General features: G+C 37.4%; 2 protein-coding genes across 5 annotated transcripts in view; both read left to right on the top strand.

Moving 5' to 3' along the window:
* The window catches only part of nck2a (NCK adaptor protein 2a), a 35,930-nt gene extending 30,667 nt beyond the window's left edge, over positions 1 to 5,263 (top strand). Inside the window, exons 3-4 of the mRNA XM_087804305.1 lie at positions 1,975 to 2,759; positions 3,852 to 5,263. Of these exons, the coding sequence (XP_087660431.1) occupies positions 1,975 to 2,759; positions 3,852 to 4,046 (980 nt within the window). The 3' untranslated portion in view covers positions 4,047 to 5,263. The remainder of the gene's footprint in view (positions 1 to 1,974; positions 2,760 to 3,851) is intronic.
* Positions 5,264 to 5,629: 366 nt separating this feature from the next.
* Positions 5,630 to 13,193, top strand: part of ecrg4a (ECRG4 augurin precursor a) — a 28,691-nt gene continuing 21,127 nt past the window's right edge. For 2 of the 4 annotated variants that reach the window (XM_087804224.1, XM_087804223.1), the window contains exons 1-2: positions 5,630 to 5,715; positions 6,390 to 6,431. The gene's annotated coding sequence lies outside the window, so the exon portion shown is untranslated. Of the gene's footprint in view, positions 5,716 to 6,070; positions 6,286 to 6,389; positions 6,432 to 13,193 lie in introns of those variants that run through there. The other 2 variants (XM_087804226.1, XM_087804225.1) reach the window with 1 other exon arrangement.

Below are 13,193 nucleotides of genomic sequence, written 5' to 3'. Positions count from 1 at the left end.
TTAGCTGTCACGGAACCCGGAAGATGCTGATGTCAGGTGAGCGGTTTAAATCAGAGCAGAGGTGTCTTCATTAGGAACGTTGAAGGCTCAGGAAAGTGGACAGAACTTTGATCTCTGATGCTGATGCTTGTCTTGCTCCACTTTTTTTCCTGCTGCATGTCAGCACCAACAGCCTCTTCATTACTTTTCAAGACAGTTTGGAGAGAATATCAAGTGGGAAAGTGAAGGGGGGAAGAAAAAAAAAGTCCTTCACCGACGTTCCTCAGAGAGTCTTCCTGGATTCTTCACGTCTGAGGGCATGAGAGTGGAACTCAGAGCCTCAATTAGCGATTTCTGCTGACCTGATCTGCCTGACTACCCTTGGGACTCTTTCAACGCTTCTCCTCCATCGTCTGTTTCCTTCGGCTGTTTTTTTCGTTGATGAAGTACCAGTGTCGAGGGAATCGTACTTTTTTTTAATTTTTTTTATTGCTGCCTTTTTAACTTTGTTTTTTTCCTTAATTTAATCCAATATTCACTTTTTATCTTAATTAATGTTAATGTAAAATATGATTCTCTCGGTGAACTGTTTCCAAAAACTATCGCATCTAATCGTCTCATATTTTTCAGTTTCAGTTTAAATAACACGATATAAGAGAAAAAACATGTCCCAGTGAATCACAATAAGCAACAGTCAAGAGGAAAAACTTCCTTATAACAGGCAGAAACCTTGAGCAGAACCAGACTCACTGTGAGCAGCTGGGAGTGAAAGAGAGGGAGGGAAGAGTGAACTGTGTATCAAAACTCTGTGAGGCTGTGTAGTATTACTCCGTGAGGCTGTGTAGTATTACTCCGTGAGGCTGTGTAGTGTTACTCCGTGAGGCTGTGTATCGTTACTCCAGCATTCTGTGTAGAAATACTCTGTGATGCTGTGTAGTATTACTCTGTGATGCTGTGTAGTATTACTCTGTGATGCTGTGTAGTATTACTCTGTGATGCTGTCTAGTATTACTCTGTGATGCTGTGTAGTATTACTCCGTGATGCTGTGTAGCATTACTCTGTGAGGCTGTGTAGCATTACTCCTTGAGGCTGTGTAGCATTACTCCGTGAGGCTGTGTAGCATTACTCCGTGAGGCTGTGTAGCATTACTCCGTGAGGCTGTGTAGCATTACTCCGTGAGGCTGTGTAGCATTACTCCGTGAGGCTGTGTAGCATTACTCCGTGAGGCTGTGTAGCATTACTCCGTGAGGCTGTGTAGCATTACTCTGTGAGGCTGTTTAGCATTACTCCGTGAGGCTGTGTAGTATTACTCCGTGAAACTGTGTAGCATTATTCCGTGAAACTGTGTAGCATTATTCCGTGAAACTGTGTAGCATTATTCCGTGAAACTGTGTAGTATTATTCCGTATGGCTCGCTAGTATTACTACGCGGTACTACTTTACGAGGCTCTATAGCATAACTCTGGGAGGCGCTGTAGTATAACTCCGGGGGACTCTGTAGTATTTCTCCGTGATCCTCTGTAATAATACTCCGCGAGTCTCCGTAGTTTTACTCTGGGAGGCGCTGTAGTATTACTCTGCGATTCTACGTAGTATTACTCCACGAGGGTCTGTAGTTTTAGGGCAGAGGCTTAGTAGTATCATGCTGCAAGGCATCACATGAAAAATACGCTAATAAAAAACTAGATGATGCCAATAAAAGCATTAATGGTCTTCTGTTTATTTGTGTACAATACAGTGTGATCCTCTCTGTTCATTTAAAACTATAAAATCATGAATAAATAAAGTCTAAAGTTTTTAACTTTCCTGGAGAGTTCTTGGTCCTGCTGTGTTGTTGCTATACATAGGTTTCAGTAGGAGGTTAATAATTGAACATACAAGCATATTGCTGAGTCAGCTTTTTGTCCCTGCACTCCAGTCATTGAAATATTAAATCTGAAGAAGTTTTGCTCAAAAGCATGTCACTGGTCCTCATGGGTGCGTTTGCGTCGCAGGTCTGGGGAAAACGAAGAGGAAGACAAGCGCCCGGGACACCTCGCCGACCCCCAGCTCCGACACGGAGTACCCCTCTAACGGCAGCGGAGGAGGAGGAGGAGGCGGAGGCGGCGGCGCCGCCGAGAGGATCTACGACCTCAACATCCCCGCCGCCGTCAAGTTCGCGTACACGGCCGAGCGGGAGGACGAGCTGACGTTGGCGAAGGGCACCCGGGTCATCGTGATGGAGAAGTGCAGCGACGGCTGGTGGCGAGGAAGCCAGGCCGGGCAGGTGGGCTGGTTCCCCTCCAACTACGTGCAGGAGGAAGTGGGAGGAGCCGACGAGCGGGCGGAGGCGGAGTTCCCTCGAGGCCTGAACGGGGGCTCGCAAGGGACACTGATGGCCAACGGTACCGCCGGGGGTCGCGGCGAAGTCCTCCACCTGGTCCAGACCCTTTACCCCTTCAGCTCCGTGACGGAGGAGGAGCTGAACTTCGAGAAGGGCGAGGTGATGGAGGTGGTGGAGAAGCCGGAGAACGACCCGGAGTGGTGGCGGTGCAAGAACTCTCACGGCATGGTGGGCCTGGTGCCCAAGAACTATGTGACGGTGCTGGACGAGCGGCCCGGCCCGCCGCCCCCGTCGAGCTCCGGCTCGCCGCAGCACCGCCACGTGGAGCCGGCGCGCTCGGGGAGGTTCGCAGGCAGGGATTGGTACTACAGCAACATCACCAGACACCAGGCGGAGAGTCTGCTGAACGAGAAGGGAGAGGAGGGAGACTTCCTCATACGAGACAGCGAGTCATCCGTGAGTCACTCAAGACACTCTTCAATGATTGAAATCAATGATTTCATATATAGTCAGTGTAATTTCTTACATTAAAATATATGTATTAAATGCATATATATATTTTTTAGGTATATACAAATTTATTATCTAATGTTTTATTATTTATTTTAAAGAAAAAAAGGGTATATTTAAAAAAAAAAATTGTATGTATTGTGTTGAATGTATTTTTTTCCATTTTAAATTGAATATCTTACTGAAACTTACAATCATATAATTATCTAAAAAGTATTGAAGTATATAGTTTCCGTCAGAATATTGAATAGTTAAATCTACATTTTAAATGTTGACACTTAAAATATATCGTTCCATTTGAACCTTTATTTTAGTTTGACTGTTTGAGATCAATATTTTCTACATTTAAAGGTTTAATTTCATTTATTTTTTAACACTTGAATTTGACCAAATCGAGTATTTAAAAAAAAAAATCCAATAATTCAAATGATTTCTGAAGTATTGGAATATAAACATATTTTAAACATGGAGTCAATCCATTTTCAATATTCATGTTTTTTATTATTTAAAAAAAATATATAGAGAGAAATTAATAAATATAAAGACATGTAACCCTTCAATATAACAATTATTAAATCCATTATTAAATAAAACCAAAATACTATAATACATTTCAATGAATGAAATCCTCTGTACAAAAGTCACAAATGGCTGACAAAGGTGTAAGGAGAGGAAACATAATTATAATTGAAAATGAATAAAGATAAAATGAAGTCTAGACAATAAATTAAAGGATAATAATTCGAAGACAAAAACCTAGTATCTCAACAGTGGTCACAGCTGTGGACTCAGTGCTCAATGACCTTTCTCTGAATAATTGATGTCGCACACGGATGACATCATCGTGTGTGTCGTGACTAATAAATCACACGTGAAGTCACCTGGTCTGAGTCATCCGCTGTGGCGGGTAAATATAAAAACATAAACGTGTCACTGTGGCAATAAATTAAGGTTCCAGTTGTTTTTTTTTACGATTCGAAAAAATGCGTTTCTACTGCCCCCTGCTGGACTGACGCCGCCTGTTCTGTCCCCTTCCAGCCCAACGACCTGTCCGTGTCCCTGAAGGCCTCCGGGAAGAACAAGCACTTTAAGGTGCAGCTGACCGAGGGCGTGTATTGCATCGGCCAGCGACGGTTCAGCTCCATGGACGAGCTGGTGGAGCACTACAAGAAGGCCCCCATCTTCACCAGCGAGCACGGAGAGAAGCTGTACCTGGTCAAAGCGCTGCTGTGACACACACACACACACACACACACAACAAACACACACTTCTACACTGGATCTAAACACTTTCTAATCCACAAATGAAACATAAAAAAAAAAGTCTTAATCCAAGCCTTACATCTGGACTCTTCTTCGTCCGAAAACACTCGTCCATTCTCTTGATTTTGTCGTCGACGTCCTCCGGCCTCAGACGGTGACCACATCTGCTGCTAAGTGACGACCCCGGGCGTCCGTCGGGCGTCAGTCGGGGGTCCGTCCTCTTCTTTCTAGCACATCCTAGGTTCCACCGTTTGCTCTTAAACCACACAAGGAGGCGCCGAGCTCTCAACCTACGAGGGACCTTAAAGAAAAAACAAAACCCACGTTTTATTTTCTTTATTTATTTTTAAAGATTATATATAAATGCTCCTCTTGTTGTTGTTTTTTTTATTAAAAAAACACTAATTTAAAGTTCTCTCTTGACGTTCACTAAGTGACCAGAATCACTCTCTTGCCTTTTTCTTCCCGGACATTTTTCTCCATCTTTCTTTTCTCCCGTTACTACGAGCGTCGTCACGATGAAGGCTGGAATCAAGACTTTAAGTAGATGCAATAGATTTAAAAGGAGACTTTTCCGATTTCCTTTCCTGTAGAGTCTGAATGTTTATCAGTGTAACCAAATGTGCCACCCTGACAAAACCCTCCCCCCGAACCCCCGACCCCCCGCCCTCTGACCCCGGGACGGTCTGCACCAACTACACTAATAGTGTCAAGTTAAACTCTCAAGTGTGTGTCTGTAGCTAAAAACGTGAGGATAGTGACTGAAGAGTATTTAATACACTGTCCGTGATCTACAGATTGGATTAACTTTGTGATTTTTCTGGAAACTGCTGCGAGACTTTTTCTGAGACGGATTTATAAATCACTGAGAATCTTTTTAAATCACGAGCCAAATATACTTTCACCCCGGTTTGTATCAATAAACTTCTAGTCCTACCAAACTCCCAGCTGTTCTTTTCTGCGTGTGTTTGTTTACGACGAGGGGTCTCGAGCTTTTATATATATATATGTGTATATATATATATATATGAATGTGAATGAATTACTTGTTGTTGAAATCTTGTCTCCACTGTATGTATATATTCCAACAAAAAAAATATAAGATCCAACTATGGTACTGTATCGACCGACTCAAATGATTCAGAAGTCAAATACTTTTTGTTCAATAAAACTTTTCATGAACATTATTATCGGGTATGAATGGGTTTTTGACTCTTTCGACATAAACTTTTACAAGTTTGATAAAGTAGAGATGACATGAAACGTTCTTTACGATCATTTTAATCCATCTCTTAACTTGACATCATTATTTATCTGAATTAATTTAGCCGATCTACAAAGAAAAAAGCTTTTCCTGCAATAGACATAACATTTTCAAAAAACTGATAAAAGGGCCTAATTTTTATTAATCGATTAATGTTGGTTTATCGATTGGAAACGCCCCCTTTTTGGCCGTGAGTCGGAATCTGAGATGACGTGAAGATTGCGACATTTACACATATATTGCGTTAGTATTCTGTTGTTATAAGAGTGAGATCTCATAGAGTACATTGAGTAAATGTAAACAACTAAAAAAGAACTATCGCCAGTTTCGCTCCTCGTGGAACTAAAGTCGCGTAACCCGACTGGACATATGAAGGTGCGCACCGTAAATACTGTTATAGATTTAAGTAAGACTAGCGTTTTAACTGTCATCAATTTGTTAAAACATTTTGTTATTTGTTTCTTTGTTTCTACTGTATATTATGTTGGGTAGAGATCATTCTTACGTTCTTACTTTGTCGTTTGTTTAATGTCAATAATTATTATTATTTATTTATTTTAATAATTCTGCTTTCTATAGTTTCCTAACACGTGCTTAACGACTGGCATTTTAAAAACTATACTTGAAAATATTTTTGTTTTACCTCTTTTGTTTACATTTCTTATTTGTATTTTTAGATATTGGTCATAACTTTTAGGATCAACCTGTCTCAGTCTTCTAACGTGTACGTGAACGCACCTCGATAGTTCACTTAAGTGTCGACATATATTAACTAAAAATAACTGCTTTAAAAACACGTGTTCTTTTAAAAAAAACAAGTTTGTTTTTGACTCCGGCATTAACACAGAAAATGCTGAAATAAAAAAAGGGGAAATTGGAATTGTAGCTTCCATGCTAGCTGCATCTAAGCTAGCTAGCTTGATAAATTGGTGATCGATAAACAAGGTAAGAATCTATATATTCACAATATGTTATAAAGTTCTACGTTATGTTAACCACTGACACGAAACTACTTTAGAAAAAACTTCTGTTTGTTTTGTTTTTTCCAGACGTGGACACCGCAAAAATCCATTTCCTGTCCAATTACAACAGTGAGTAAAAGTGAAACAAGTTTAACAACTAATTATTATTTTGTTTAAACATGTATGTCAGGTCAGTTTTAAATGTTTTAAAAGTTATAATTTCAAATACACGTGCCGAAATATTAAGACAAATACCCCATGCAATGAGAACAAACGGCCGCATGAGAGCAGTGTTGCTCCCTATATTGTCTTTGTGTGACGTCATCGCGTCCATACAAGAAATCTGATTTTTATTCAAAGATAACAGGGCTGTTACGTCACCAGCCTTAAGTAACGTTCAGACTGATTAATTCAGTACAGATTAATTTATATCCGTCAACATTGTTTTATTAAGTATTTCTCTATACTCAGAAGTAAAACACTATATAAGGAAATACATACATTCTACCTTGTAATTTAATTTCCTGTGAACTTAATTAAAATGATTAGAGTCTTTACTTATTAGCACCGGGTATTGTTTAATTTTGAAAACCAGTACTTTAAGTACAGTACGTTTATTTTGTAAAACGGAGAAAAACATCTTTAATTAACTTGTTTACTTCCATTAATATAATAAGCAAAAAGGATAATTAATTGTAATTAAAAGGCAAAAGTGTAATAAAACACAAGAGTAAATGACAGTTCAGGTCATTTAGCGACTGATGTAACCACATTAACTATCATGATGGTTCCAACCGAGAATAAAACCAACGTAACGGTTGCAAAAAAGTTTGTTTTTTTCTGTAATGGTGAAGTTTGAACGGAAGAGTTTTGAATCTTCTTAAAGATGGATAAACTACTGGTAAAATATTAGGTAGATATTGTTCATAAATAAGTGAAAGATAATAAGACTGAACTTACTAATAAAATAAAAAAATACATCTGTGTATTGTCAAAAATCTGGCGATATGATGCATTTCACGATAAACAGTCAGTGGTAAGATATACAGTGATACTGTAGTAACAAGAATATGTGTAGTATTGTCGAGTACTTGACTCTGGTGTTGCAGAATTTACAGACCACATGACTCTTGACAAAGTCGTAACTGCTTTCATTTGTTTTGAAACCAAAATATGTCCAAACAAAAGCTTTAAAAGCTGCTGGAGTCGACTGTATCCTCTCGTCCTTAGTCATCGCTGGGATTCCATTGTTCCTTTAGCTGTGAAGGACATAATGACTGCTGACAACTAGCGACAGGAAGTCTGATTGCAAACCCCCGAAATGAACACGGTATTAATTGAAGAAAAAAAAAACATATATTTTATTTTACCCACGTTATTGAAATAAAAAAAACATATATAATGTTTATATATATTAATGTTTTATTTTAGGATTTAGGAAAAAACTTTGATAAAAAAGCTATAGACTACAAATGTTATTATCGACTCAAAAGTTAAACTTTAGTATCAATATTTTGAGTCGTATTAGCAAAACAAACGACAAGAAATGCTATAAAAACATATTTTAAACATGTACATTAAAAAAAAAAACATTTTTCATTTAACTCACGTCATCTTTTTCTTGTTGTTTTGAATTTGCTAATTTGTCGAGCGTCATTTTTCCTTCGCCCTTCCTCTGACCACTAATGTTCCTCAAAGGATGTCTGGAGTCATAATTGTGTAGATATGAGATTGAAGCCAGTCGGCGTGTGTTTGATCCGGCGATCGCCTGATAACCTTTCGCATGATAAAACCACATCTTCTCTATAATTAGCTGGTGACGGAAGAGGCTGTAAAATAAATCAAAACATTTTTATTCAAAGACTTTTCAAATGTCACCGGCGGGAGCGCGTCACACCCAAACATCATCAAACGGACGGCTAACTAAAGTCGGGGGATTGCAAAGAAATATCAACGCGATAGAAATCGCGGGCGTTGGAAAGTTTGAGAGAGATTGAAAGATCACTGACAAAAACGTACTTTTTCCTCGACTCCCGAAGCAGTTGATGCCGACAGAATCCCTGCTCGGATTGTGTTCATCGATTTGCTGACAAGAGTTTCCACAACTAATGAGCGAGCAGCACTTTCTTTTGGGGGGAAGATTTAAGACGGTAACGTCTTCACTGTGTCAGTCAGACACAGCTAAAAAAAAAGACCATTTGCTTTAGGGCTGCACAATATATCGAAAAAATATCGATCTCGCGATATTGGCACGTGCGATATGCTCGATATGATCTAAAACATGTGCGATAATTTATCACTTTTTTATTGTATAAATCTAAAATGCACTCTTTGACCAATCAGTATCAAATTCTGTAAAGTTGTCAATTTGTACTTCTATGTCTTGTTGTCGTTTACGTCTCAGTCTGCAGCTCGCTAGGCCCGGTTGCTATGGCGACGCATCTTGCCGCGCTGACTTAGCGCGGCTCGGTATATACATGGAAGTAATACTAACTTATAGTATAGCTACTCAAACACAAGTGATCCAGTCACTCATCTCTTTCAACCCACTTTGCTAAAGCAACATATTGTAAGTACTTCGTCTCAGTTGTTTTCTTATAAGATCGCGGAACTTCCAACCAAGTGTAAACCTGTCCGTCTTCACCATATGCTAACAAGCTAAGTTGTTAGCATCAGGTCATTTATAAATTGTTACGTGTGCTTGTACAAGGAGGTGGGATTTTTTTATTGATTTGGTGATATCGCGACGCGCCGGCGGCTCCTCTCTGATGTCGCGGGAAACCGATGCAAGTCCCGCGAAACTGAGCGTTATAAGTGATATTTTTCTCCGATCGTGTCGGCACCGAAGCGCGAAAAATCGAAAGTGAAGTATCGCATCGTTTTCTTTATCCAAACCCCCCGGACCTCCCCTACAGAACTCGCACTTGCGATCGCCTGCGTCTGCATGCGGTTACATACAAAAAAAATATCACATTAATACCGATATCGCAATTCAAGACACCAATATCGAATATCGCACTTATTTCCAATATCGTGCAGCCCTAATTTGCTTTATTCTTATTTATGAAAAGACGTTGAATAAAATCCACCTTCCTCTCGCCACACCGGGCGACGTCTCCCTCTCTCTCTTTAATGTCGCGGAGAAATGTGGAGAATTCAATTTCCTGCTGCCATTTTTTAACTCGTGCTCACCTCCATTTCCCCTCCAACGGTGACTCTGTTCATTACAGAGAATCTGTTCACTATTGACATCAGCGCCGAGCAATCACTCCGAAGACGCGTGGAACTGAGGAATCTGTCTTTGATTCAGAGAAGTAATAAAAGAAGAGGACAGGAAAGCCATTAGGTTTATGGGAAGAGTGACTGGAAAGACGTGGAAATAAAATCAGAACTTGTCCCGATATTATATTAGTACAATTATTTCAAAAGTTGTGAGCATAGAGAAATTAAGGCATGATGATATTATACATCATATTAAATTATGTATTAAATTACTACATTTGAGAGAATATTGGTTTAATTTATCAAATGTTGACGTTTTTCATTTTCTTTCATTGACTTTTTAAATCATTAAATATTTATTTTTTTGTAATAATTTAATTCAATAATTTGTACTTTGAAAGGTGGAATTGGTTTTTGGTCAAAAATGACAATATTAAAAAAATATATATATATAGACATAGAGTTTAATTTTCTATTTATAGTAAATTTCAAATTAAAACATCAAAGTTAAAAATTGGTTTAACTTATAACCTATTAAATTCAATATAAAAATGTTGGTATAATAGTACCACTAGACTCGGTTGGTAGTATGTTTAAAATTATTTCTTTTTTTTAAATTGACAGATAACATGCTAATATCCACAGCGTTCATCTTTGTGTAATTCAACTTCCAGCGCAGCAAAAATAACCCTAAAATCCTGCAAGAACTCCGCTGTGACTGAGGACAAGAGGATACCAAACAGAATATGGTCGATACAAGAAGAAAACTTAATCATCAGGGAAAAAAAAGAAGTGAAGGTTGATACAAAATAAAAATCCTTGAGTTCATCTCTCTAAAACTTTTGCTTCAGACTTATAATCGCTTTATTTAAATTTTACCTGGAAAAGATGAAAAAAACTACATTTACTGGTTCTTAATAGCTTTCTTTGGTTCTTGTTCTTCTATCCTTCATAATACTTTCTTGCAGGTTGGTTTTAAATAAGGAAGAATATTCAAGTCAAATATAAATAGTGAAAAAAATGATTTCTTATAAATTATTATATATTATTAAATATCTCAGTATTCCAGGGAAGTTTGTGGCTGAAATTTATTCTGGGGTTGTTCTTGATAGTATTAACTATTTACTCAAAAAAAACGTTTGACCTTCAAAAGACAAACTTCAAGGAAAAAAAACACCATTGACCTTTACTTATTTTCTGTCTATCTAAATGTGTTTTAAATGTTTTCTTTCTAAAAGTTAGTTCTTTTCCTACAACGTCTCTCAATGTTTTTCTTTTCTAGTGGGTTTTTTCCTATTTTTCTTTCCTCAAAAGGTTTTTGTAATTTGTGACTTGTAAATGTTGTAAACTTTTTCGGTCTTGCTATCTCTAGTTGTAGTACAGCTAGATGTATTTTTAAGCATGTGTTTGTCAGGAATATTGTTGTTTAATCTCAACTTTGTTCAAACTAACCATTAATAAGATTGTGCACTTTGATTTTATTTGTTTTTCCAAACACGGAAGAAAAGATAATGATAGTCATAGAAATATAAAACGGTGCATCATCTGCATAACTGTTGACCCTGCCTGTTGATCTCACTCTCAAGTCTTCCCTCACTCGTGAACACGACCCAAAGATACTTGAACTCCTCAGGATCTCATTCCCAACTCTGAGAAGATCATAAAAATGGTGGACTCAATTTTTTATTTGTATTTATTTAAGTTGCAAACATGTGTGTGTGTGTGTGTGTGTGTGTGTGTGTGTGTGTGTGTGTGTGTGTGTGTGTGTGTGTGTGTGTGTGTGTGTTTGTGTGTCCCTTTTCGCTGCCACGGCCATTAATATACCATCTGGGGTTTTATTTGTTGTTTTTAGTAAAGGTTTTGAAACCTCAGAAACTTGGAAGGAAGAGCGACAGTCGAGGATCTGAAAGGTTAATACAGAACAGAGTGTGTAATAAAGCTCCGACACTGTGAGGACAGATGTTCCCGCACAACGAGACACACACACATCCAACGGCCTCATATAATATTTATGTTCTAATATTCTCTCTTTTTTCTCCTGTGGCATGAAAACAAACCATGAGTTACTGTGATGTTCTTGCAACTGTGATCAAAGTCTGCAAAAAACAAGAAGAAGAAAGTGTGTGTTAAAATGAAACAGTTTCACATGAACTTTGAAGTGTACAGCAGTGCCCGACACATTCAAAATAATTTCTTTTTTTAATTGACAGTTAACATGCTAATAACCACAGCGTTCATTTTGGGTAATTCAACTTCCTGTGAAGCAAAAATAACAATAAAAGTCCTGCAGTATCTCTATTGTGACTGAGGACGAGAGGATACAGTCGACTCCCGCGGCTTTTAAAGCTGATATTTGGACATATTTTGGTTCCAAAAACAAATAAAAGCAGTTACGACTTCATCAAGAGTCATGTGGTCTGTAAAATCTGCAACACCAGAGTCAAGTTCTCTATAATACTACAACTATATCTTTGTTACTACAGTATCACGATATATAAGTATCAGATTCTTTAACCTAAAAAGAATCTTGTAAAAAGTAACGAGTTTCAAGATTGTGCACTTTGGTTTAATTCTTTATCCAAGGAAAACGTTTTTTTTAAGGTTGATACAAAATAAAAAATCCGTGAGACGTTCATCTCTCTAAATCTTTTTAATATCTTACAAAAATCTATGCTACAATATTTTTTAGAGTTAGAGTTCTTTTTCTCAATGATAACTTCTTCATTAGCTTTGTTTTTTTCCTCTCAATGCATTTACTTTTTCTTTATCAAAGTCTTTTTTTTACTTAAGTTATTTTATTTTTTATATTTAAATAAAGTTATAACATTATTTTTTTCAATATTTCTTTCTCGTTTGTCATTCATTTTCTGTTATTTTTCCTCAAATATAAATCCCCTGAAAACTGTGTGTGAACATATCTAATTGCGATTTTCTTAAATTACATTTATTTTCTTTAGTGAGTTTTTTCTTTCCTCTTAATGTTTTCTTTTTTATAAATGTTCCTTTTATTCATAAGCTTTATTTTTCACCTGGATGTTTGTAAATCTTCTTTATCAAATATATACATTTTTCTCTTGGTCGTTTTCTCCCTTAAATGTGTTTTTTCCCCTTACATTTTCTTCCTTCACAATACTTGTTTCATTCTTCTTTTTTTCTTTTGAGATTTGTAATTTTAGATTTTAAAAAAAAGTGAATTATCTTTTCCTCAAGGATTAATTCATTACATTTTTATTTCCCATCAGGCTTTTTTTCTCTCTCATTGTTGTTTGTTTCCTTTGTAAAGTTGTTGTTAATAACTGAATGACAAATGGAGAAAAATAAGTTTGTGATGATGTTGATAATAAACCCTTAAAAAAAACAGAATAATCAGTTAAAAAGAGGAATAAAAGAACGTTGTTGAAGGACGACTGTAAGTGTTTGATAATAACAATGTAAAATTGTTCAGAAAGAAAAGTTTTAAAAAGTATAAAGTTGTTGTCTGTGACTGACAGCAGCTGATTCATGCTCGTGGTCAGAGTCAGTGGAGATTAATGGTCGTTTGCATGAAGGATGGAGGAGAAAAGAAAGAGAGAGATCGTCCATCACGACTGGTCTCATCTCCATGAACCGAGATATTCCACCGGGGAAGAGTTGGATTCATCTCCTCCAGTTGATGCTCCTGCAACATAA

This window comes from Callionymus lyra, chromosome 12, assembly GCF_982586985.1.
Source record: "Callionymus lyra chromosome 12, fCalLyr1.hap1.1, whole genome shotgun sequence".
Lineage (NCBI taxonomy): Eukaryota > Metazoa > Chordata > Actinopteri > Syngnathiformes > Callionymidae > Callionymus > Callionymus lyra.
Note: the sequence above shows the minus strand (reverse complement) of the source record. Positions and strands in the feature narration are given on the sequence as shown.